Here is a 25,976-nt window from a genome sequence, read left to right as displayed (position 1 = left end):
CCAAGAAAAACGAGCAATGGAAATTAGTCCCGTGGAAATCTGTCCTTTGGTCTGATGAGTCCAAATTTGAGATTTCTAGTTCCAACCGCCGTCTTTGTGAGACGCAGAGCAGGTGACACTTTGCTGGTGACACTGTCTGTGATTTATTTAGAATTCAAGGCACACTTAACCAGCATGGCTACCACAGCATATTGTAGCGATACGCCATCCCATCTGATTTGCTCTTAGTGGGACTATCATTTGTTTTTCAACAGGACAATGACCCAAACCCCACCTCCAGGCTGTGTAAGGGCTATTTGACCAGGAGGGAGAGCAATGGAGTACTGCACCAAGAGTGTAAAAAGCTGTCATCAAGGCAAGGGGTGGCTACTTTGAAGAATCTAAAATCTATTTGATTCCAAATCTATATGATTCCATTCCATTCCACATCTAAAATCTACATGATCACATGTGTTATTTCATAGTTTTTATGTCTTTTTTTGGTTACTACATGATTCCATATGCGTTATTTCATAGATTTGATGTCTTCACTATTATTCTACAATGTAGAAAATAGTAGAAATAAAGAAAAACCCTTGAATGAATATGTGTCCTAACTTTTGACTGGTACTGTATATGAACTGAATATGTTTATTTTTAGCCTAATCTTACTACTGTTACCATCAATCTAATGCATTCTAACAACTGATGGGGAATTTTGATAGAGCTTTGATGACTTCTAATTTAATTTACTAAACATGATCATTAATAATTGCATAACAACACATGTTTACAACAACAATAAACTGAAGTTATAGGCTATTTATTCAATTGTTTTGCCAGCTCCAGGTAGGCTACACAAGGGCACATTTATTTGCAATGACCATTTTGTATTGTTTTGGTGGCATCACATTCCGTGATGTTTTTGGTAGTTAAGTTTTATCCAATCGCTGTGACTCCCGAACGGACTCGGGAGAGGCGAAGGTCGAGAGCTATTCGTCCTCTGAAACAAGACCCCGCCTATGACCAGTGATATCATCACTTCAAAATATTTATTGTATCAAATGGTAGCCTAAAGTAGACTACAATGGCATATCAATTAATAGACTACTTGATGGCCAAGAGGCAAATGTAACATTCTCTACATTTAATGTCAGTTTCATATAGTACTTTTCTTCATAAAAGAACCACGCTCATTTCACATTTCCACTCAGGCAGCCCCCGAGACACAATAATTGAGCATACGTAAAACACTTCCCTTGATAACGTTTTCTTTTAGCAAAGTTAACCACCTCCGTGCGAATTAATGTAACCACCTCCGACTGATTTTTTAGAGAAATGTCATGGCGGCCGCGGTGAAACTTAGAAATAGCTCAATAACCCGCAAACCACAACCAATACATGTTCAACGCGACATCGTTTTAAAAGTATCCCAATTTACTAGAACATGGCAACCCTGTGTCTGTGCTACAGCTCTACGTCACCGTTCGATCGTAAGAGGAACGCCGCCACCTTGCGCAACCACAAACTGTTGTCTACGACCGCCATCTCCCGGATTTATATCATACGTTCATGCATAAACAATTGGTTCCGTTCAATGTTGTACGGTTGACTACTAGATGGTGCAAAAGAGCCATCCTTTTTATTCTGACACGCTTGCTCGCACACAAACCCCATGACAAGCAGCCGGGTTCAAGAGAAATAAACCAGCCCGTTTCCAGCCTAGTGGCTCAACTGTTAACACGGGTCAAAATTATCCCGGAATAAGGACAGCACGCATGTGCCGTCAACCCGGATGTAGAATTTGTACGATACGCTTCCCATATTTGATTATTTTATGTGACATTGTTGCTAACTGTGTCAAAAATAGAACACGTAGTCCTTTTTTGGCACGCTTGAACCGGTCTAGACCGGGATAGACAGAAGTGTCGCGTGAACTGTCACAGCTGACAGCAGTGGTAGGTCTACTGAAGCTTGGCAGTACTGTAAGCATAACAAACCTTGGTTTTGAGGCTGTAGGCTCCGATTTTGTTATTACTTTAGTTTAATGCTTCATAATACGATTTAAATAATTTTAGCCTACAAATCATGTATTAGCTAATTCAGGTTAGGCCTAAATAATAGGGAATAGGATAGGCTGTACTAGCAGGTTTATTAGCCTTCAGCCAAACTCGGGCTAATGCTTGGCTATCACTACTTTGATTGGAGAGAAAAAAAACAGAGTTTTGTTTTGATTTCCATAGAAAATATAACTCAGAAGACCTGTCATCTGTCAAAGTGGCGTCTAGAATGGACTTCCGCGGTAGAAAGTATGAGCGGGGCAGCAACTGGTCCGACCCAGAGGTGGCCGAACTCCTCCAGCTGTGGTCAGATGAGTCGGTCCAACTCGAGCTGGAAAGTTGCCTCCGAAATCAACATGTATTTAACCGAATAGCGGACGTCCTGCGGGAGAACGGTATCTATCGCACTGGCGACCAGTGCAGGGAGAAGATAAAAAAGATGAAGCTGGAGTACCGCCGCATTAAGGACAACCACAGGATGATACGCGGCGGGAGGTCGTGGAAGTTTTATGACGTTATGGACCGGGTCTTAACGAACCGACCGGCCATATCCTACTCCTCATTGGGCGGTGCCGTTATAGCCCACCAAGTCCTCCAGAGCCCGCCTAGTGGGGCAGACGCATACATCCATGGTCTGCCAGGTGGTGCCTTTGGTTCCACTGCTTCGGGCGGGTTCTTGTTTGGTCATCCGCCCAGGCTGGGGGAGCTGCTTGAGATCAAATGTGAGCATGCAGAGTCCGAGGACGGATTGCTGAACTCCGATGCTGCGCCCCCAGAGCTACTGTACCATACCGGGTCTGGAGATGAGCATGACACTGATGGGAAGTCTGCCGGGCTGGACCAAGAGGATCCGGTCGAGATGGCGAGAGGAGAGCGCACGACGAGCGCGCGATTCTCTCCTTCAGGTTGGCTAAAAATGCCTCTTGCCCTGTATAATTTTGCATGGATATTCATTCGGTACTTTTATTAAAAGTGAGGGTATGAGTCACAACTATTATGTTGTAGTCCCAACACTTGGTACACTGTATCATTGCACAATTCCAACTGAACTTTGTCCTTGCAAAAACACACTACATGATTACACTTTGATTTGTGCACATATCAATTAATCAATCAATTTATTTATAAAGTCCTTCTTTCATCAGCTGATGTCACAAAGTTTCTGTACAGAAACCCAGCCTAAAACCCCAAACAGCAAGCAATGCAGGTGTAGAAGCTCGGTGTCTAGGAAAAACTCCCTAGAAAGGCCGGAACCTAGGAAGAAACCTAGAGATGAACCAGGCTATGAGGGGCGGCCAGTACTCTTCTGGCTGTGCCGGGTGGAGATTATAACTTTACATGGCCAAGATGTTCAAATGTTCATAGATGACCAGCAGGGTCAGATAATCATACACTCCTCTGCCTATGTATTTATTTGTACAGTGAAGATGAGTACATTTGGCCCTATATTCCAGCATTTTGGATTTGAGATCAAATGTTTTCTATGAGGCAACAGTACAGAATGTCACCTTTTATTTGAGGGTATTTTCATACTAATGGAGGCTCCTCAGAGGAGGTCCTCTCATCCACCTCAGTAAATAAAAAAGAAAATGAAAAAGTGCAACATGAAAAAAATTCTCCTTTTTAGATAAAACAAAAGGTAGACTAGTGGTTAGAGCGTTGGGCCAGTAACTGGAAGGTTGCTGGATCGAATGCCCAAGCTGACACAGTAGTAATCTGTTGTTCTGCACCTGAGCAAGGTATTTAACCCACTGTTTCCCGGGTGCCGAAGACGTGGATGTCGATTAAGGCAGCCCCCCGCACCTCTCTGATTCAGGTTCGGGTTAAATGCGGAAGACACATTTCAGTTGAATACATTCAGTTGGACAACTGATTAGGTAGCCCCCTTTCCCAATACTAAATATATTCACATCCCCAAATAATTTATTAAAACACACTGTTTTGCGATGAAGGTCTACAGTAGCCTCAACAGCACTCTGTAGGGTAGCATCATGGTGTAGCCGGAGGACAACTAGTTTCCATCCTCCTCTGGGTACATTGACTTCAATATAAAAACAGGGAGGCTTGTGGTTCTAACCCCTTGACTTACACATTAATTACGACAACTTCCGGAGGATGTCCTCCAACCTGTCAGCATGAACTGGCATGTTGTCCACCCTATCAAATTATCAGAGAATTAATCTAGTACTGAAAGCATTAGCTAGCTAGCACTACAGTGCATACACTGTGGTGAGTAGTTGACAAAGACAATAGTTGAACAGTTTTGAACAAAAATGAAAGAGAAGTGAGAGAGAGCTATATTTTGTTGTATTTTGTTTTCACTTCCACTTAGATAGCGAATGCAGCTAGCTAGCTTAGCCTACTCAAACACCCGGCTCAAACAGAGAGGGATGCTATGTTGGCTAGCTGGCTATGGCTATCCAACAATGGAACTCTACCAAGTCAAGGTAAGCTTTAGATTTTTTTCATTTATTGCCACCAGTACCTGCCAGTGTAACTGCTAAACTGCTTGCTGACTGTACACCGTACTGTATTATTTTAGCGGGTTTACTAACGCGTTAGTTCTAGTAGCTATGTTGACGATGACGTTCGCGAATATGGTGACAACGATGTAGGCTGTGTGTAGCAGTTAGCACTTATGATATAAAGTTTTGGCTTGGAAAGGTTTTTTCGCCTGGTCACAGATAGCTGATGTGTTGTGCACTGAAGTCCACAAGCGAAGGTAAAATGTGAGAGGAGGAGAGCACTTTCGATGCGAGAAGGAATTATACTGTTTGTACGTGGCTGTTATGAAAAGGAACTCTTTGCGTGTGATCAGGGATTTATTCATGCCGCCAATTCTGTTGAATAACATTTCTTGAACGAAACGGGAATAAACATAACTGAATTTGTCCAATAGAAACTCTAGTTTGCAACTGTTGGACAAATTATTCCACCCTAGATCAGCTAGATGCAGTCAAGAGTGTTGAAGGCGGTATTGTCACCTTGACTACTCAAATTTTTCTCTTGACCTGTGCACCTACGTTGTAAACTTTCGTTCATAGGCTAGGTTGTAGCAACCTTATGATGGGTATAGGGATAATTTGAGTATCATGTAGTAGCCTAAACCTATCGATGTTACATAAAGCTGGTTGAATAGAATATGAATGAAAGTCATCTAATATGCTATAATAGAAATAAGGCCATGCTCATGAAAAAAATTATCGTCCTCCATCACCTTAAACGGCACCGACTGCCACTGCTTCATACATATCTGTTTTACAGTTTAGAAGTAAAATCACTTTATGTATCTAGTCCCCTCATTTGAATATATATTTTTTTCTTCATAAGTGTTCGGACATATTCACTTATAGTGTATTAAAGTTGTCAAAAGTTTAGTATCTGGTCCCATATTCTTCGCAATCAATGACTATATCAAGCTTGTGACTGCATTTGCAGTTTTGTATCTTTTGCCCAATAGGAACTGAATGGGTGAATAATATATTTGTGTAATTTTGGACCCATTTTATTGTAAATAAGAATAGAATATGTCTCTGAACACTTCTACATTCATGTGGATGCTACCATGATTATGTATAATCGTAAATTAATTGTGAATAATAATGATGAGTGAGAAAGTTAGAGACACAAAGATCATGCTAACCTCTCACCATGAGGCTACAATAACAGGGGAGGTTAGCATTTTTTAGGAGTTATGATCTTTGTTCCTCTGTAACTTTCTCACTCATCATTATTCAGGATTCCTTCATGATTATCCAATATAAAGAAAAGTGACTCCAAAATGACAAAAGAGTCCCAAGCTTGAAGAGTCCCAAGGAATATGGGACCACATACTAAACTTTGGACCACTTTAATACACATGTAACTGAATTTGTCTAGATACTTATGACACCTTCAAATTTCTAAACTGAAATAGATATGAAAATACCCTCAAATAAAAGGTGACATTCTGTACTGTTGACTCATGAGACATTTGATCCCAAATCCCAAATATTGTAGTTCAGAGCCAAATTAAAGTGTTAGCTTCACTGTCTAAATAAATACGTATGGGAGTGTACGTGTAAGTATGGATTTAATAAGCAAAATAAGTTTTTGTTATCTATTATCCCTTCTCTCCTCTCTCTCTTTCCGTCTTCAGGTTTCAGTGATCAGAACCAGGCTGGGTCCTCAGGCACAGGGGCCTCCATTGCTGGTCCTGATGGCCGGGACACAGGGACCCAGCGTGACCCAGAGGGTTCCCGACCTGCAGCCCCTGTGAGGCAGAGGAAGCGTCGGCGTGCAGGTAGAGGGGCTGGTGGGGGAGGAGGGGGTGGATGTGGGGGCCGGGGGCCCCTGGACGAGGCCCTGGTCAGCTTCCTAAGCTGGCAGCGGTCTGCCGAGGAGCGGCTCATCTCCCTGGAGGAGGCACGGCTGGAGAGGGAGGCGCAAGCGGAGGAGAGGCGGGAACAGAAGGAGGAGAGGAGGGCGGAGCAGGAGAGACAGCATGAGCTCCGTCTGTTCAGCATGTTCACTGGGGCCCTGGCCGCTGTTAGACAGACTGCCCCTACTGCTCCACCGTTTGCTCCTACTTTCTCTACTGACTCAACTGTACCCTCTGCCACTTCTGGACACACCGCTATACTTAACGCCCTATCTGCCCCAGCTACTTCGTCTGTCCCATTTGGCTGTCCTGCCCCAACTACAGAACCACCACCACCATCCATCCCAGCCCGTTGCCCCACTAAACCTGAGAGCATACTGGCCACACTAAGTGGTGCAGAGACCCCTGGCCACAGTGTGTACCTGTCTCGCCGTGGCAACTCCATTAGACAGCACCAGGGCATTCTACAGGAGGGCTACACCCAGTACCACGCTGACAAATACCAGCACACTGACAACCCCAATGTGAGTCTCCAACACTGCTGCTGCTCCGCATGTTGAGAACAGTCGTTCCAGACCTGTGTGTGGTGTCATACCACTTGTCATGTCACTTTGTGGCAAATGTTTCTGTAAAAAGTGCTAGACAAATAACAATTGATAGATTGACTGAAAGATAGATTGATAGATTTTGATGTCTCTCATCTCCAGGGCATCATCAACATGGGCACCAGTGAGAACAAGCTGTGCTATGATCTGCTGCACAAACGGGTGAGAGAGGGGGAAGAAACAGGAGAAAATAGGGGAGGGAGAGTGGTTCATGTGGTTGCTCCACATTGCTGATCACTGACTTTGTCAATCAGAATGATACATTATTTATAACTAGTGATGTGCCTGTTGGAGAATGTGGTTCTGTACTTACTGTAACTATATTGCATTACACTCCAATGGAATGTAACCATTCTCTCTCCGTCCATAAATCGAAACCCTTTTTGTGCCCCTGCCTCCCTGCCACAGATGACCCAGCCTGACATGCTTCATATCGACCCAGCCTTGCTGCAGTATCCTGACTGGAAAGGCCACCGCTTGTAAGCAATTACCTTGTATGAGGACTTCATATGTCATGTGGAAAAGGATGGTTATGGTACATGTATTCGTTAGAGATAATTGAAGTTCATTTCAATAACATTTTTATTACATACAAGAAAGATGTTGATTACAGCAGCGATACAGATAAGGATGATGAGGATGTTAATGTTGATGGTGATGATATCCCCTCTTTAGTCTGAGAGAAGAGGTGTCTAGGTTCCTGTCCCACTACTGTGGTTCGCCCAGGCCACTGAGAGCAGACAATGTGAGTGAAGTGAGCTCGCCCTTAGTAGTACTGTATAATGGCTCTAGTCTAGTGTATAATCCTGGCCATTAGGGAATAAGGCTGTGATTGCTGGATTCATCTATGGGTGTGAATAGTTAAATTATGAAGAATGTTTTTACTCATAAAGCTAGTGTTTTATTGGTGTGTGTGTGTGTTCAGGTTGTGGTGATGAATGGCTGTGGCTCCCTCTTCTCATCCATAGCCGCAGTGCTTTGTGACCCGGAAGGTTAGTTCAACTCCGTAGACTCAAGAAGTATGTCCAGTCGTTTCACCTATGTCTCACATATTATAGTTTTAAATATCATCCATGCCTTGTCAAACTGTGTAAGAGATGGTGTTTAATTCATCGATTTCAGTGGTTGAATTTAATTTAATATTGTGAGGTTTATCCTGACAATGTGTCTGTGTGTGTGTGTGTTAGATGCAATCCTCATTCCAACTCCATTCTATGGAGTGATCACTGAGGATGTGCATCTGTACAGCGGTGTTCGGCTCTTCCATGTTCATCTCGACTGTGAGGTAGGTCTCCTTTCTTAACGTAATACACCCTATACCATAATATCACCCTGTGTTGTATTGTTGTAAATGTTATTTGATGGCTCCATTTTCTAGGCAATATATTTTCTAAAGTGCTTTTTGTGTGTGCTTTTAGCCTAGTGGCAGTGGCAGTCGGCCGTTCCACCTCACTGTGGACAAACTGGAGGAAGCTATGAGGAAGGCGATTAGCGAGGTTGACCCCCCAAAAAACAGAATAGTTATCCATTGATAAAACGAAGATACAGGTACTTGAATGTTTCATTGGTGTAACTGTCCCTTGGTGTGGCCCTGTCTGCCAGGGGTTGAATGTGCGGGCCGTGGTCCTGGTGAACCCCCATAACCCCCTGGCTGATGTCTACTCCCCTCAAGAGATGACTGGCTTTCTGGAGTTTGCCAAGAGGTGAGTTTTGTCCTCATATCATATTTCCATATTGTGCAATATTTTTTCCCCTCTTGCGCATATAACGCTGAGTATTATGACTGTAGTTATATTTTAAAGTGCAGCTAAGGGCTGAGGATTCTCCCAGAACCATTGGTTGTATTCTGTGGTTCACTCAGCATTAGCACCCTCTACAGACCTCCCTATGCACTGAGCTGCACTGAGCTGTAGTAACCATAAACCAGCCCGTTTGTACAATGCGCTGCTCCCTCCGGCTGCCTACTGATAGAGGCCTTTTACTGCCTGCTTGTATTGCCTTTATATTAAAGAACAGTATACATCATAAAACGGTGCAATAGAAATTCATGATAAATGATTTATCTTTTCTTCTCTGTTCTCTCCATTCCTTCCCCCTGCCTAAGGCACAAGTTGCACGCCATTGTAGATGAGGTGTATATGCTGACAGTGTTTGAAGACACAGTAACCTTCCACAGCGTCCTCAGCATGGACAGGTATGATGCACACACGCACACAAACTCTGCCTATTAAATGTACACTACCTTTCAAAAGTTTGGGGTCACTTAGAAATGTCCTTGTTTTTGAAAGAAAAGCACTATTTTTGTCCATTAAAATAACATCAAATTGATCAGAAATACAGTGTAGTCATTGTTAAGGTTGTAAATTACTATTTTAGCTGGAAACAGATTTCTAATGGAATATCTACATAGGCGTACAGAGGCCCATTATCAGCAATCATCACTCCTGTGTTCCAATGGCATGTTGTGCTAGCTAATCCAAGTTTATCATTTTAAAAGCCTAATTGATCATTAGAAAACCCATTTGCAATTATGTTAGCACAGCGAAAACTATTGTTCTGATTAAAGAAGCAATAAAACTGTCCTTCTTTAGATTAGTTGATTAGTATCTGGAGCATCAGCATTTGTGGGTTTGATTACAGGCTCAAAATGGCCCGAATCAAATAACTTTCTTCTGAAACTCGTCAGTCTATTTTTGTTCTGAGAAATGAAGGCTATTCCATGCGAGAAATTGCCAAGAAACTGAAGATCTCGTACAACGCTGTGTCCTACTCCCTTCACAAAAGAGCGCAAACTGGCCCTAACCAGAATAGAAAAAGGAATGGGAGGCCCCGGTGCACAACTGAGCAAATGGACAAGTACATTAGAGTGTCTAGTTTGAGAAACGGGCGCCTCACAGGTCCTCAACTGGCAGCTTCATTAAATAGAGTTCATCGTTCCAAAGAAAAAGCCATATCTCAGACTGGCCAATAAAAAGAAAAGATTAAGATGGGCAAAAGAACATAGACACTGGACAGAGGAACTCTGCCTAGAAGGCCAGCATCCCTGATCACTGTTGACCTTGAGACTGGTGTTTTGCGGGTACTATTTAATGAAGCTTCCAGTTGAGGATTGTACGAGATCTTCAGTTTCTTGGCAATTTCTCGCATGGAATAGCCTTCATTTCTCAGAAGAAGAATAGACTGACGAGTTTCAGAAGAAAGTTCTTTGTTTCTGGCCATTTTGAGCCTGTAATTGATCCCACAAATGCTGATGCTCCAGATACTCAACTAGTCTAAAGATGGCCAGTTTTATTTACTTTATATTTCTAAGTACATTAACAATGGTGTGCTTACAGCCTGCCGGACCCCCAGAGAACACATGTGATGTGGGGGATGAGCAAGGTAAGAGTTTAAAGTGTTTGTATGTGTTTGTATGTACATGTTGTTGTGGGAACTATTTGTGGGTTATGTGTTCATCATGTTAGATTGTCCCCTGTCTCCTGTGTGTTGTCCCTGTGCAGGACTTTGCGATGGCAGGAGTGCGTGTGGGCACTGTGTACTCTGATAACAGGGACTTGGTGGAAGCTCTGGATAAACTTGGGATGTTCCATGGTGTCCCTGGTCCCATACAGCACCAGATGGCAATCCTGCTCCAGGACAAAGGTACACATACACACACTAGATGAGAGGACATACCATCCAAGTAGGGAGTTCAATCTACCTGTGTTCTACTCTGTAGATTGGATCAATGGGAAGTTTCTTCCAGAGAACAGGCTGAGAATGCAGGCAGCTCACAGGTACATGACAGGGGAGCTACAGAGCCTGGGAGTCCCCTACCTCCACCGGCCTGCTGGCTTCTACATCTGGGCTGACCTCAGGAAGGTAAGAATACTGAAACAGGTTGGGGTTTACTGCATGGTGTGGAGCTGCTGTTTTGGTTCTTCCTGACATGGTTCCTCCTCTCTCTCTCTTTATTTCTCTCTCTTTCTTCCTATCTCTCTCTCTTGGTCAGTACCTGTATAAGCCGTCGTTTGTGGAGGAACTGTCCCTGTGGAGGTGTTTCCTCAGACACAAGGTGGTGCTGAGCTGTGGCCAAGCCTTCCATTGCTCCACTCCCGGCTGGTTCCGCATTGTCTTCACCGACCGACAGCAACACCTTACGCTCGGTACATTCAGATGCTTTTCTCTTCTCATGATAGCGGGGGAGGAAAACAGATATAGGGAGATGTTGATATTTTTTCCTCCTCCCTTTTCACTCTCTTCTCTCTTCTATCCTGTTTTCCTCTAATTCCCGTCTCTTCATCCCAGTATGTGAAGTCATACAATGACATGAAAACTAAATCAAAGAGATGGTGTTATATGTGGTTGTTGTAGGCATGCAGAGGATCAGGAGGGCCTTGGAGGAGATAGATGGGGCCACATCCACCCTTGACACGGGCACAACCAACGAGGCCACAGAGGAGAAAGGGACAGAGAAGACAACAAAGGGGGACACAACAGACGCACACAAACCTCTTGCTGTTAAGTCAACATCCTTGTCCAAGAACAGATCATCAGAAGAGCCAGAGGAGAAGGATAATAACATCCCTGATGCCATACCATTGGTCAGTGAAGATTTTATCTTGCTTGACTGCCAGACGTCCCACCCCGCAGAAAGTCTGGACTCCCTGATTGGTGCCCTGAGGCAACAGATCCACACCTCTGATTGGCTTGAGAAGAACACTCCGGAACTGTCTGCTGGGGAGGACCCAGAGCTTCTGGATGTGTTCAAAGACCTGCTGGACAGAGCCAGAAAGTAGAGGAGAGGAGTGGATGGAGAGGAAAGGAGGGGATGGAGAGGAAAGGAGGGGATGGAGAGGAAAGGAAGGGATGGAGAGGAAAGGAGGGGATGGAGAGGAGAGGATGGCGGGGATGGAGAGGAGAGGATGGCGGGGATGGAGAGGAGAGGGAGGAGGGGATGGAGAGGAAAGGAGGGGATGGAGAGGAATGGAGGGGATGGAGAGGAATGGAGGGGATGGAGAGGAAAGGAGGGGATGGAGAGGAAAGGAGGGGATGGAGAGGAAAGGAGGGGATGGAGAGGAGGGGATGGAGAGGAAGGGATAGAGAAGAGAGGATGGTTAGAGGAGAGGGGAGGTGGAAGGAAAGGACAGGAGGCAAGAAAGGACATCAGTCAGGATAGACGACAAAGGTTCCCCAGTTTGTCCACATCAGAATGTCTTCATTTTTTGTTGTTATGAGAGCTGTTCTTCATTATTTCAGCCAGAAGTCAGTGTATCAGGCTGTGCTGTAATCTCTGCAGTTCTGTTCATTGAATGCCAATGTTGACTCAAACGAATATACAGAGTTAAGTTTAAGTCTCTGTCAAATACATTTTATACTTTAGATATAACTTGTTTTCTTGTTGTACTTTTGTTCTGTAATCCACTTTAATGATTAACCTTGAATATGGTTATATGTTTATGACGTGGTCATCTATAGTACCATTCATGAGCTTTTAAGACAGTTGTTGTTCATACTGTATACATATGTACAGTAAATGGTTCTGAATATTTCACCAAGTCTTAATGTTGATAAATTGGTCAACGTTCAATAAAAGCCTTATTTTTACCACTTGTGGAGAAGTACCGTATGTGGTTTTCCAAATCAATTCTAGTGAAAGCCTAAATACTGTAGACTACATTTTTTAGTTGGTAAATCAAGGAAGTGAAACTCACATGAAATAGTTTTGAAACCCAAATTATTGAAGTATAATGTTGCCTGTTTTTGTTACTGTAGATATTCCAAGGACACAACATAATCTGTTTTTGCCTGCCTTTTGATACATAGTAATTGACCAGTAAAAGTTGCATAGGCTGTTGTTGACAGTTTGGCTCTGGGCTGGTGGGGCTTTTCCAAGATGACCCTGCTCTAGCTGGGGGCTAGAAAAGGAAGCTGGATGTATTAATTTGTGTGGGGGTACCCATTGTGTGTGAGAGAGTGCAGTTTCCTTTCCTGAGTACACGCACACACACACACACACACACACACACACACACACACACACACACACACACACACACACACACACACACACACACACACGAGCCCCTGTTCACCAACACATTAAATCTTTAATGTCATGGCTGAGTGGGAGCTTGTGGTTGATTGTGATCTGGTAAAAGCATCATGTTACTTACTCTTGTGGGCGTGGTGTGAAACACAAAGTGTTTGTGTGTGTTAATGTGTGTGTGTGTGTGTGTGGTGGGGGGTATTTCCCCCCCCATGATGATAACCTGTCCTTTGTACACACCTGCAGAGTGAGGGAACAGGGACCAAGCTTTAAAAGTGTCCTCACCCTTCAAAACAGATATAAATGCAGTAAAAAAAAGAAGAAGTTGTTTGACTATTGTCCTTTCACTACCACGGTGGATATGGTAGAGGGAGAGAGAGCTGTTTTCACTTTCCAAACGGCATGAGCCTTTATGTCACAGCCAAGAGATGCGAGGGAACTCAAACACTGAGTGGGGGGTTTCCACTGTAGTGGGGAGGTGGAGAGCAACACAGAGGAAAATATTTAGTGTCATATTCCACCACTATGTGTGTGTTCCTGACTGGTACACTGGTAGTGTGAGTCACTGTATCTGAGTGGTTGATGGCAGTGAACTCATTGTACACTAGTCCATCACGCATCTGACCTGCTCCTGCTCTCCTCATGCTGGGAAGATTTATACAAAGCTTCATCGCACACTCTAATCCAGCATTCAGGAGTCCACAGTTCAGACAGAGTTCAACATAACAAGATTGTCTGATCCTCTGTATCAACAAAACAAAACTAAAGGTAAGATGAAAATGTACTATACAATCTGTCTGGTGCTAATGTCATGTAGCTGATTCACTCTACATTGCTCTGTTGATTTATGGCGCCAATTGAATTTCTCTTTTATATACCTTTTAAACTTTGAACTGTTACTGATAAGGATGAACGTTTTTCAACAGATTGATACTGTAGTAGATTTACCTGTGAATGCTCCACCCTCTGTCTTGCCACATCACCCCTTCTCTCCCCCTCTCCCTGCTCTCCTCCTGTCTCCCTGTCTCATTCTCTTTTCTCTCAGCCCTCTCAGTCTGTCAGTATGAAGGTGTTAGAGGTGGGAGACTCAGTGAGTCAGTTCAGGTTGGCTGAGTCATGTGTGGGGCTGGCAGGGTGTCTGTGCGTGGTCTACTCTGTTTGGACCCCTCGCTGGCTCAATGACCAGGGACTGTGGTCTATAGGCAACAACAGCACCAACACAGACAGTGATGGTGACCAGACTGGGGACATCATCTTTAACGGTGAGTCAAGAAGCTACATTGACCATCAGCATCAACTTTCGCTCTGTTTGACTCAGAATGAGAAATATTTATTACCCCTGTGTACGCAGGGTGTATTAACGTCAGTGACATGTTTATACAATTTCATTTATAATGTTTTAAATTAATCGCGGTAATACCATCTGTTTAGAAACATTTATTACACCTTTATTTTACCAGGTTATTCTTATTGAGATAAAAATCAGAGACCTGGTTGCTAATTCAAAGTGTGTGGTTGCACCTAATGGAATGCTAAAGGTAGCAGACATACAAGGAGTGGCTTAACTGTGAGTGTTGTTGAACATTTTAGTTACACTTAAGGTTGGCTGCCTGCCTTTGGCACTGTGGAGTTTTCCCTCAGAATCCCAGTAATGTGAACAGGTATGAACTTGCTCCTGAACCAATCATTCATATTCTCAGAGAACAGGAGGAGAGGGAGATGGGAGGGTCATGTTAAACTTTTAGGGCTGAAGAGGGTGTACAACAGGTAATATACACATCCCAAATTCCTCCACCAGTGCTGGGGCAAAGGAAAAACTGATGTTAAAGATAGAAAATCTTGCATACAGTACATGCTGCTCCCCTGCTATATTCCTGCACAAATTAAATGTACAGTGCCTTGCGAAAGTATTCGGCCCCCTTGAACTTTGCGACCTTTTGCCACATTTCAGGCTTCAAACATAAAGATATAAAACTTAATTTTTTTGTGAAGAATCAACAACAAGTGGGACACAATCATGAAGTGGAACGACATTTATTGGATATTTCACATTTTTTTAACAAATCAAAAACTGAAAAATTGGGCGTGCAAAATTATTCAGCCCCTTTACTTTCAGTGCAGCAAACTCTCTCCAGAAGTTCAGTGAGGATCTCTGAATGATCCAATGTTGACCTAAATGACTAATGATGATAAATACAATCCACCTGTGTGTAATCAAGTCTCCGTATAAATGCACCTGCACTGTGATAGTCTCAGAGGTCCGTTAAAAGCGCAGAGAGCATCATGAAGAACAAGGAACACACCAGGCAGGTCCGAGATACTGTTGTGAAGAAGTTTAAAGCCGGATTTGGATACAAAAAGATTTCCCAAGCTTTAAACATCCCAAGGAGCACTGTGCAAGCGATAATATTGAAATGGAAGGAGTATCAGACTACTGCAAATCTACCAAGACCTGGCCGTCCCTCTAAACTTTCAGATCATACAAGGAGAAGACTGATCAGAGATGCAGCCAAGAGGCCCATGATCACTCTGGATGAACTGCAGAGATCTACAGCTGAGGTGGGAGACTCTGTCCATAGGACAACAATCAGTCATATATTGCACAAATCTGGCCTTTATGGAAGAGTGGCAAGAAGAAAGCCATTTCTTAAAGATATCCATAAAAAGTGTCATTTAAAGTTTGCCACAAGCCACCTGGGAGACACACCAAACATGTGGAAGAAGGTGCTCTGGTCAGATGAAACCAAAATTGAACTTTTTGGCAACAATGCAAAACGTTATGTTTGGCGTAAAAGCAACACAGCTCATCACCCTGATCACACCATCCCCACTGTCAAACATGGTGGTGGCAGCATCATGGTTTGGGCCTGCTTTTCTTCAGCAGGGACAGGGAAGATGGTTAAAATTGATGGGAAGATGGATGGAGCCAACTACAGAACCATTCTGGAAGAAAACCTGATGGAGTCTGCAAAAGACCTGAGACTGGGACGGAGATTTGTCTTCCAACAAGACAATGATCCAAAACATAAAGCAAAATCTACAATGGAATGGTTAAAAAATAAACATATCCAGGTGTTAGAATGGCCAAGTCAAAGTCCAGACCTGAATCCAATCGAGAATCTGTGGAAAGAACTGAAAACTGCTGTTCACAAATGCTCTCCATCCAACCTCACTGAGCTCGAGCCGTTTTGCAAGGAGGAATGGGAAAAAATTTCAGTCTCTCGATGTGCAAAACTGATAGAGACATACCCCAAGAGACTTACAGCTGTAATCGCAGCAAAAGGTGGCGCTACAAAGTATTAACTTAAGGGGGCTGAATAATTTTGCACGCCCAATTTTTCAGTTTTTGATTTGTTAAAAAGTTTGAAATATCCAATAAATGTCGTTCCACTTCATGATTGTGTCCCACTTGTTGTTGATTCTTCACAAAAAAATACAGTTTTATATCTTTATGTTTGAAGCCTGAAATGTGGCAAAAGGTCGCAAAGTTCAAGGGGCCGAATACTTTCGCAAGGCACTGTATATTAACGGCAGTGATGTATGCTGTGTGGAGGCTTTTCTTCTAGAACTTTTAGGGCCTGACAGGTTTGTTAGGTTCGCTGTTCAGTGTGGTTTTGAGGCAGCAAGGGTATCTGATTAAATCAATGGCCTCTCACTGTTGTTCTCTGTTTAGTATGACATCAAACATGGACAATGTTAGAATGATTGATCAGCAGTTAATTTGACAATACATGCCATTGTGTATTGTCATTGTATTGACGTTGACAATGGCCCTTGTATTCGTCTCCGTTTGGAATCATTATTGGGATCTTGAAGAGTTTTTCAGAAGTGACATAGCCGGCTGTTATTGCTCTCTCTTCTATGTTGGACTTGAATATAGCCTGCAGATGTAGACAGGTTTAGACATGAACTCTAGTTCACTGCTGAGAGGAAGAAGAGTTCAACATACACATAACTGAGAAACACTGTCCAAAGCAGAAATTATTACAAGTCACTGTAAAATCATGTGTCACTGTTTACATATTATAACCACTGTGTGTGTGTGTGTGTGTGTGTCTTCAGCCCTGGAGGCAGAGCAAGTGTTTGGGGTGCTGTCATTCCTCATGGCTGTGAATTCAGGGGCTCTGTGCCTCGTGTTCGCCCTCTGCTGGACATCCCAGACAGTGCGCTCTTACTCCAACACCCGCTCCCTCCTCATGGCAGGCCAGGCCCTCTACCCCACCGTCTTGCTGCTCCTCACTCTGGGACCCACAGGTCAGTATGGGTCCAGGGCGCAGGCCTGAAAGGAAGAAAGGGTGCATGTGTAAAGTATTGGAACAGGGGCTTTTAAATCCGTTTGACCAAATTTCCACCAGCATGTCAAATGTGCAACCATAGAGAAAAAAACTCTAGACCACCTTTACTCCACACACAGAGACGTGTACAATGCTTTCCCTCGCCCTCCATTTGTAAATCTGACCATAATTCTATCCTCCTGATTCCTGCTTACAAGCAAAAATTGAAGCAGGAATCACCAGTGACTCGGGCCAATAAAAGAGTGGTCAGATGAAGCAGATGCTAAGCTACAGGGCTGTTTTGCTAGCACAGACTGGAATATGTTCCGGGATTCTTCCAATGGCACTGAGGAGTACACCACATCAGTCACTGGCTTCATCAATAAGTGCATCGATGACATCGTCCCCACAGTGACTGTAGGTACATACCCCAACCAAAAGCCATGGATTACAGGCAACATCCGCACTCTACTAAAGAGTAGAGCTGCCACTTACCAGGAGTGGGAAGCTTAGAAGAAATCCTGCTATGCGGCACCGACGCTTGTCGGATGTGGCAGGGCTTGCAAACTATTACAGACTACAAAGGGAAGCACAGCCAAGAGCTGCCCAGTGGCACGAGCCTAGCAGATGAGCTAAATTACTTCTATGGTCGCTTCGAGGCAAGTAGCACGGAAACATGCATGATTATTCCGGACGACTGAGTGATCACGTACTCCGCAGCCGATGTGAGTAAGACATTTAAACAGGTCAACATTCACAAGGCCGCAGGGCCTGACAGATTACCAGGACATGTACTCCGAGCATGTGCTGACCAACTGGCAAGTGTCTTCACTGACATTTTCAACCTTTCCCTGTCTGAGTCTGTAATACCAACTTGTTTCAAGCAGACCACCATAGTCCCTGTGCCCAAGAACACTAAGGTAACTTGCCTAAATGACTAACGACCCGTAGCACTCACGTCTGTAGCCAAGAAGTGCTTTGAAAGGTTGGTCATGGCTCACATCAACACCATTATCCCAGAAACCTTAGACCCACCCCAATTTGCATACCACCCTAACAGATCCACAGATGATGCAATCTCTATTGTACTCCACACTGCCCTTTCCCACCTGGACAAAAGGAGCATCTATATGAGAATGCTATTCATTGACGACAGCTCAGCGTTCAACACCATAGTGCCTTCAAAGCTCATCACTAAGCTAAGGACCCTGGGACTAAACACCTCCCTCTGCAACTGGATCCTGGACTTCTTGATGGGCCGCCCCCAGGTGGTAAGGCTAGGGAACAACACATCCGCTACGCTGATCCTCAACACGGAGGCCCCTCAGGGGTGCTTGCTTTGTCCCCTCCTGTACTCCCTGTTCACTCATGACTGCACGGCCAGGCACAACTCCAACACCATCATTAAGTTTGCCGATGACACAACAGTGGGTGGCCTGATCACAGACAATGACGAAACAGCCAATAGGGAGGAGGTTAGAGACCTGGCCGTGTGGTGCTAGGACAACAACCTCTCCCTCAATTCTCATCGACGGGGCTGTAGTGAAGCAGTTTGAGAGCTTCAAGTTCCTTGATGTCCACATCATCAACAAACTAACATGGTCCAAGCACACCAAGACAGTCATGAAGCGGGCACGACAAAACCTATTCCCCCTCAGGAGACTGGAAAGATTTGGCATGGGTCCTCAGATCCTCAAAAGGTTCTACAGCTGCATCATTGAGAGCACTGGTTGCATCACAGCCTGGTATGGCAACTGCTCACCCTCCGACCACAAGGCGCTACAGAGGGTAGAGCGTACGGCCCAGTACATCACTGGAGCCAAGCTTCCTGCCACCAGGGACTTCTATACCAGGCGGTGTCAGAGGACGGCCCTAAAAATGGTAAACGACTCCAGCCACCTTAGTCATAGACTGTTCTCTCTGCTACCGCATGGCAAGCAATACAGGAGTGCCAAGTCTAGGTCCAAGAGGCTTCTAAACAGATTCTATCCCCAAACCTCAATTATCTCGACTAACCGGTGTCCCCGCACATTGACTCTGTACCGGTACCCCCTGTATATAGCTTAGCTATTGTTCTTTTCCTGCTGTTCTTTAATTGTTACTTTTATTTCTTATTCTTATTTATTTTATTTTATTTTATATATATATATACACTGCTCAAAAAAATAAAAGGAACACTTCAACAACACAATGGAACTCCAAGTCAATCACACTTCTGTGAAATCAAACTGTCCACTTAGGAAGCAACACTGATTGACAATAAATTTCACATGCTGTTGTGCAAATGGCATAGACAACAGGTGGAATTATAGGCAATTAGCAAGACACCCCCAATAAAGGAGTGGTTCAGCAGGTGGGGACCACAGACCACTTCTCAGTCCCTATGCTTCCTGGCTGATATTTTGGTCACTTTTGAATGCTGGCGGTGCTTTCACTCTAGTGGTAGCATGAGACGGAGTTTACAACTCACACAAGTGGCTCAGGTAGTGCAGCTCATCCAGGGTGGCACATCAATGCGAGCTGTGGCAAGAAGGTTTGCTATGTCTGTCAGCATAGTGTCCAGCGCAAGGAGGTGCTACCAGGAGACAGGCCAATACATCAGGAGATGTGGAGGAGGCCGTAGGAAGGCAACAACCCAGCAGCAGGACCGCTACCTCTGCCTTTGTGCAAGGAGGAGCAGGAGGAGCACTGCCAGGGCCCTGCAAAATGACCTCCAGCAGGCCACAAATGTGCATGTGTCTGCTCAAATGGTCAGAAACAGACTCCATGAGGGTGGTATGAGAGCCCGACATCCACAGGTGGGGGTTGTGCTTACAGCCCAACACCGTGCAGGACGTTTGGCATTTGCCAGAGAACACCAAGATTGGCAAATTTGCCACTGGTGCCCTGTGCTCTAAACAGATGAAAGCAGGTTCACACTGAGCACGTGACAGACGTGACAGAGTCTGGCGACACCGTGGAGAACGTTCTGCTGCCTGCAACATCCTCCAGCATGACCGATTTGGCGGTGGGTCAGTCATGGTGTGGGGTGGCATTTCTTTTGGGGGCCGCACAGCCCCCCATATGCTCGCCAGAGGTAGCCTGACTGCCATTAGGTGCCGAGATGAGATCCTCAGACCCCTTGTGAGACCATATGCTGTTGTGGTTGGCCCTGGGTTCCTCCTAATGCAAGACAATGCTAGACCTCATGTGGCTGGAGTGTGTCAGCAGTTCCTGCAAGAGGAAGGCATTGATGCTATGGACTGGCCCGCCCTTTCCCCAGACCTGAATCCAATTGAGCACATCTGGGACATCATGTTTCGCTCCATCCACCAACGCCACGTTGCACCACAGACTGTCCAGGAGTTGGCGGAGGCTTTGGTCCATGTCTGGGAGGAGATCCCTCAGGAGACCATCCGCCACCTCATCAGGAGCATGCCCAGGTGTTGTAGGGAGGTCATACAGGCACGTGGAGGCCACACACACTACAGAGCCTCATTTAGACTTGTTTTAAAGACATTACATCAAAGTTGGATCAGCCTGTAGTGTGGTTTTCCACTTTAATTTGAGTGTGACTCCAAATCCAAACCTCCATGGGTTGATAAATTTGATTTCCATTGATAATTTTTGTGTGATTTGGTTGTCAGCACATTCAACTATGTAAAGAAAAAAGTATTTAATTAGAATATTTCATTCATTCCGATCTAGGATGTGTTGTTTTAGTGTTCCCTTTATTTTTTTGAGCAGTGTATATATATATTTTAACTGCATTGTTGGTTAGGGCTTGTAAGTAAGCATTTCACTGTAAGGTCTACACCTGTTGTATTCGGCACATTGATTTGACATCTTGCAAGCATCTATCTATGTTGCTTTATACAATACAAAACATGTTTTCAGAGAAGATTTCCCTTCCATGTCACTGATTATGTTAATCTAGTTTCTCCTCTGCTCACTCCTATTTTATGTTGGAGGAGCTTTTGTCGAGTGTTTCCACACAGGTATATTAGTGAACATGGATTGCCTGTGTATTGCCTTCAGTAAACACTCAGATTCCTCTGTCTAGACTCCTTAGACTCCTATCTACTGATGATGACTTGACTGACTCCGCTCTTCTCCTCCCACTCTGTCTCTCTCTCTAGGATTCTTCTTCCTCCTCAGCTGGTCCCTCTTCACCTACCAGCACCGGGTGGAGATCAGCGATGACTTCACATGCCTGGGCTCCTCCTTTTGGCTGGGTACCCTGGGCTGGGCCCTGCTATTGGTTGCTCTGCCTGTGGTCTTCCTGGTGGAGCAGTGTGTGGTCCCGGACATCCTGCCAGATCTCATGAAGGCTGCCGATGGGTGGCGGGGCGCCTCCCAGGTACCGTACGCCCAGTGCTCGTTTATCGTGAGTCACCAGCGTTGTCATGAAGACCAGAGTGATGAAGACATTGCGAGAGGGCTGAGGAGGTACATGTCTGTACCCTGAGAGGAGGAATAGAGAGGACACAGGACAGTGATGGAGTATTAGTGTAACCTTCTTCAGGCTCAGAGACTGAGCTGACTGCAGAATGGGACTGGACTGGGCACACAGCTGATAGGGGTCCATGTTCACACTAGCAGTTCACCAGGGAGAGGAGCTTCTAGTCTGTGTCTGTATCAGAGATTTCTCCACTGTAGGAGAATGTTTACAGACACACTCTGAGAATATGTAATATTAGACTAATCAAATCAAATTTCATTGGTTGTGCACACATATTTTGCAGATGTTATCGCAGATGCAGCGAAATGCTTATGTTTCTAGCTCAAACAGTGCAGTAATACCTAACAAAACAAAATACACAAATCCAAAAAATAGCAGAACGAGCAATGTCAGAGTCTGGAATATATATACCTTTCAAAAGTTTGGGGTCACATAGAAATGTCCTTGTTTTTGAAAAGCACATTGTTTGTCCAATTGCACATTTCTTGTCCATTGAAATAACATCAAATTTATCAGAAATAGAGTGTAGATATTGCTAATGTTGTTAATGACTATTGTAGCTGGAAACAGCTGATTTTTAATGGAATATCTACATAGGCGTACAGAGGCCTATTATCAGCAACTATCACTCCTGTGTTCCAATGGCACGTTGTGTTAGCTAATCCAAGTTTATAATTTTAAAGGGCTAATTGGTCATTAGAAAACCCTTTCGCAATTATGCTAGCACAGCTGAAAACTATTGTTCTGACTAAAGAAGCAATAAAACTGGCCTTCTTTAGACTAAATGAGTATCTGGAGCATCAGCATTTGTGGGATCGATTACAGGCTCAAAGTGGCCAGAAACAAAGAACTTTCTTCTGAAACGTGTCAGTCTATTCTTGTTCTGAGAAATGAAGGCTATTCCATGCGAGAAATGTCCAAGAAATTGAAGATCTCGTACAACACTGTGTACTACTCCCTTCACAGTAGAGCGCAAACTGGCTCTAACCAGAATAGAAAGAGGATTGGGAGGCTGCGGTGCACAACTGAACAAGAGGACAAGTACATTAAAATTATAAACTTGGATTAGCTAACACAACGTGCCATTGGAACACAGGAGTGATGGTTGCTGATAATGGGCCTCTGTACGCCTATGTAGATATTCCATAAAAAATCAGCCGTTTCCAGCTTACAATATCTACACTGTATTTCTGATCAATTTGATGTTATTTTAATGGACAAAAATGTGCTTTTCTTTAAAAAACAAAGACATTTCTATGCCCAAACTTTTGAACGGTAGTGTACATATACACAAATATCATGGTACGTGTATAGACAGTATATGAATAGAAAAGTTGTGTACAGGAGTAGATATATAGGATAAGCCTTGGATAGAATACAGTATATACATATAAAGTGGGTAAAACAGTATGTAAGCATTATTAAAGTGACCAAAAGTGTCAATGCTGAGATAAAGGGTTCTTGTCAAGCAAGGAACAATTTATTATTTGTAGTTGTTTGTTGCCAAGCACACTTTCAGTAAGATTTTCTGTGTAGTAAAGGAAATATTTATGTTACAATAGCAGCCTCATGTGGTGAGTATGACCAAGGTTTGATGTTGAAAAAGCTATTTTTGATACAGCTTGGCAGCAGTGTTCTGTTCGCAAGTATTCAACATTAATTAGTGGAAAGTCACACATTTTGGTTGTTTGTGTACAAAGTGGGATCAGTACTTGTTGAATTTAGATGAAAGTTATACATACATTTACAGTTTAACTAATACTTCTAAGACAGTCCTATGTGAATGTGCATTTTCTCAGTAAGCTTGATACTCATCACCACTATAAAGTGACTGATATCACAAAGTTTTTGCAATGGGACTGTGATATTATTGATATTGTACCTTTAAAAAACAGATGAATATACTGCTGCTTTTATTTACTCAACCCTGTTAACCAGTATCTCTACCAGGCTCCAGATGTCTTCCTGGCATCACCAGAGAACAGTGCCATAGCACACTCCAGTCCAACAGAAAGCCTTATTATTACGCCCCTCTTCCCCTATGAGCAGTAGAACCATCACATACAGCAGTACAGTTGAATCATGTCAGCCATCTACTCAGCACTGCCAAGCTACTGTCTACCAGTCTCTCTCACAGCCCTTCTTAGTTCTCTCAGTCTTCTCTCTTCTCTTACTTCCCCAACAGGAGAGGAGAGAGTGGGCTGCCTGCCTGCCATCATGCCACATGTTTACGTTCTGATCCTTGTTAAAGTAGGGGAGAATTAACAGGCTCTGACTTTGTTAATTGGCCGCTAATCAGGTGTTGCTCTAATTAAAAGGCAGTTCCGCCCTGTTGGTGCCTGCTAATGAGTGTGTTATTAAATCCACCAAGGATTTGGGTCTCTTTTTCAATTTATCAACAGGGTAGAGATTAATTTGTGTTGGAATGAGAGTGGAATGTCATTGAAGGTTGTCTTGCTAGAGAGTGTGTGCTAGAGAGTGTGATCAAGATCAAGTGCGCTCTTTCTCTCTACATAGACAACAAACATGCAGTGTGGTGCTGTGTTGTCAGTGTGTTGTGACATATTTTGTCTTGTGATTTTGTGGTGTTGTGTTGTGGCGTGTGTAGTGTTGGTTTGTAATGTGTTGTTGGGTCTTGTATAGTGTTGTTGTGTGTGTAGTGCACTCAGCTGCACTGAATGTTAGGATATTGATGATGTGAATACCTCCCTTGTGCTGTATTGCTCTTCAAGTGTTCAGGTTTCCACTTTTTGACATTGTGTATATATGGAGATGTGACCCTTCCCTGGCCTCTTAAATTTAAGTAGAGCTGGGCCCTTCATAACTCTAACTCTACCTACATGTAAATTTTACCTCAACTAACCGGTGCCCCCGCACATTGACTCTACCGGTACCCCCCTTGTTTCTAGTCTCGCTAATGTTATTTTACTGCTGCTCTTTAATTACTTGTTACTTTTATTTCTTATTCTTATCCATATTTTTTTGAACTGCATTGTTGGTTCGGGGCTCGTAAGTAAGCATTTCACTGTATTCGGCGCACATGACTAATACGATTTTATTTTATTTGATCAGCCACAGCTGAGGCTCTCTGCCTGGCCCTTTGAGACCTTTGGGCAAGGCCATGTGGTCACGGAGTGACACTCCCACTATAGAAATATGCAGATATTTTTTTTCATAATCAAGGCCAAATCTTAATGCTATACATGTATCTGAAGGTATTTGTTAGTCCTTTAGTGCAATACTAACAAGTAATTGTTCAAATATATTGTATCTGTCATGCAAAAAAACTATTAGTGGTGGGTGAAAGTCACAGCTGCACAGAAACAAAACAAATCATCTTACTTTAAATAATTTGTATGCATTTTATGACTCCCATATGGTCCATGATATATAGAACATTTTGTATCAGGAAATTGTCCTAAAAATACATATCCACAGACAATTGTATTGCAATATGCTATTTTGCACTCCGTTACCATGTAACTCCGTTACATCTCTTTCAATTATTTGTATTTTCATGATGAAATATTATATCAAATGATACCAAAATTTGTGCTGATATAGTCAACTAAGTATTTCATTAGATGATATGTTACATTAATGGATTATCACAAAAAAACAGAACATTATGTAGGTGTGCATATAGCCCCCGCCCCCCAAAAAAAAAAAAAAAGTTAACTGGCTGTGACTCAATTACCAAACACTAGTTTGAGATGTTTTGCTTGAAAGATATATTTGAACAATTACTTGTTAGTATTGCATAAAAACACTAACCTACATAGCATTAAGACTAACCAAAAATACATGGCAGTTTTTATAGTGGGAGTGTGACTCCTTTATCGTGTGACTTTGCCCCTCTATATAACCCGTATACAGTAGCACTTAACCCCTCTACTACTTACTTCCTCTACCCACTTCACCTTCCTCTCACCCCAACCTGAGAGATAGAGACAGAAACATCGAGGGTAAGAGAGAGACAGAGTCTGATGGAGCGAGAGAAAGAGCGATGGACAAAGGAGAAAGAGAGTAATATAGAACAAAATAATAGCTTAGGATGAAGGGAAAGGGAGAGAGAGGACGAGAAGGTGGTTTAGTGTTGTTTGCCAATTTGGCCTTTTGGAGGTGCTAGTGTAACATGTTGTATTTTTGTTGTCATTTGATGAGTAATGAAATGACGGAAGATGGACTCATATGATGTGTCCGTATGTGTGACTGAGTGCACACACGTT

At 43.6% G+C, this 25,976-nt stretch overlaps 2 protein-coding genes across 4 annotated transcripts; both read left to right on the top strand.

The window, feature by feature from the left end:
• The first annotated feature begins 1,747 nt into the window (after positions 1 to 1,747).
• accs (1-aminocyclopropane-1-carboxylate synthase homolog (Arabidopsis)(non-functional)) lies at positions 1,748 to 11,866 on the top strand. Of its 3 annotated transcripts, none has more exons than XM_042301627.1 (16): positions 1,748 to 1,937; positions 2,223 to 2,944; positions 6,178 to 6,923; positions 7,107 to 7,166; positions 7,413 to 7,483; positions 7,680 to 7,749; positions 7,930 to 7,996; positions 8,192 to 8,289; positions 8,423 to 8,500; positions 8,607 to 8,707; positions 9,109 to 9,198; positions 10,340 to 10,385; positions 10,505 to 10,646; positions 10,723 to 10,865; positions 10,996 to 11,149; positions 11,358 to 11,866. In XM_042301627.1, exons 2-16 carry the CDS (start codon positions 2,269 to 2,271, stop codon positions 11,780 to 11,782), a joined length of 2,967 nt encoding a protein of 988 aa, XP_042157561.1. In that variant the 5' UTR covers positions 1,748 to 1,937; positions 2,223 to 2,268; the 3' UTR covers positions 11,783 to 11,866. The 3 variants fall into 3 exon arrangements, with proteins under 3 accessions (XP_042157561.1, XP_042157560.1, XP_024235476.2); XM_042301626.1 differs by having other exon boundaries at positions 1,748 to 1,964; XM_024379708.2 differs by having other exon boundaries at positions 1,748 to 2,944.
• Positions 11,867 to 13,544: 1,678 nt separating this feature from the next.
• On the top strand, positions 13,545 to 22,331 carry si:ch211-256a21.4. The gene is made up of 4 exons (XM_024380337.2): positions 13,545 to 13,800; positions 14,078 to 14,294; positions 17,095 to 17,286; positions 21,425 to 22,331. Exons 2-4 carry the CDS (start codon positions 14,096 to 14,098, stop codon positions 21,751 to 21,753), a joined length of 720 nt encoding a protein of 239 aa, XP_024236105.1. The 5' UTR covers positions 13,545 to 13,800; positions 14,078 to 14,095; the 3' UTR covers positions 21,754 to 22,331.
• Positions 22,332 to 25,976: the final 3,645 nt, after the last annotated feature.

The sequence above is a fragment of the Oncorhynchus tshawytscha genome, linkage group LG19 (genome assembly GCF_018296145.1).
Source record: "Oncorhynchus tshawytscha isolate Ot180627B linkage group LG19, Otsh_v2.0, whole genome shotgun sequence".
NCBI classification, from domain to species: domain Eukaryota; kingdom Metazoa; phylum Chordata; class Actinopteri; order Salmoniformes; family Salmonidae; genus Oncorhynchus; species Oncorhynchus tshawytscha.
The sequence above is the reverse complement of the archived record's forward strand: the minus strand, read 5'-3'. Positions and strand labels throughout refer to the sequence as shown.

Coding starts and splice junctions, on each gene's coding strand:
- si:ch211-256a21.4 (XM_024380337.2), top strand. CDS start 14,096: ATGAAGGTGTTAGAGGTGGGAGACTCAGTGAGTCAGTTCAGGTTGGCT. Junction 14,295..17,094: donor TGGGGACATCATCTTTAACG/GTGAGTCAAGAA, acceptor GTGTGTCTTCAG/CCCTGGAGGCAGAGCAAGTG. Junction 17,287..21,424: donor CCTCACTCTGGGACCCACAG/GTCAGTATGGGT, acceptor CTCTCTCTCTAG/GATTCTTCTTCCTCCTCAGC.
- accs (XM_042301627.1), top strand. CDS start 2,269: ATGGACTTCCGCGGTAGAAAGTATGAGCGGGGCAGCAACTGGTCCGAC. Junction 6,924..7,106: donor AGCACACTGACAACCCCAAT/GTGAGTCTCCAA, acceptor TCTCATCTCCAG/GGCATCATCAACATGGGCAC. Junction 10,866..10,995: donor TCTGGGCTGACCTCAGGAAG/GTAAGAATACTG, acceptor TCTCTTGGTCAG/TACCTGTATAAGCCGTCGTT.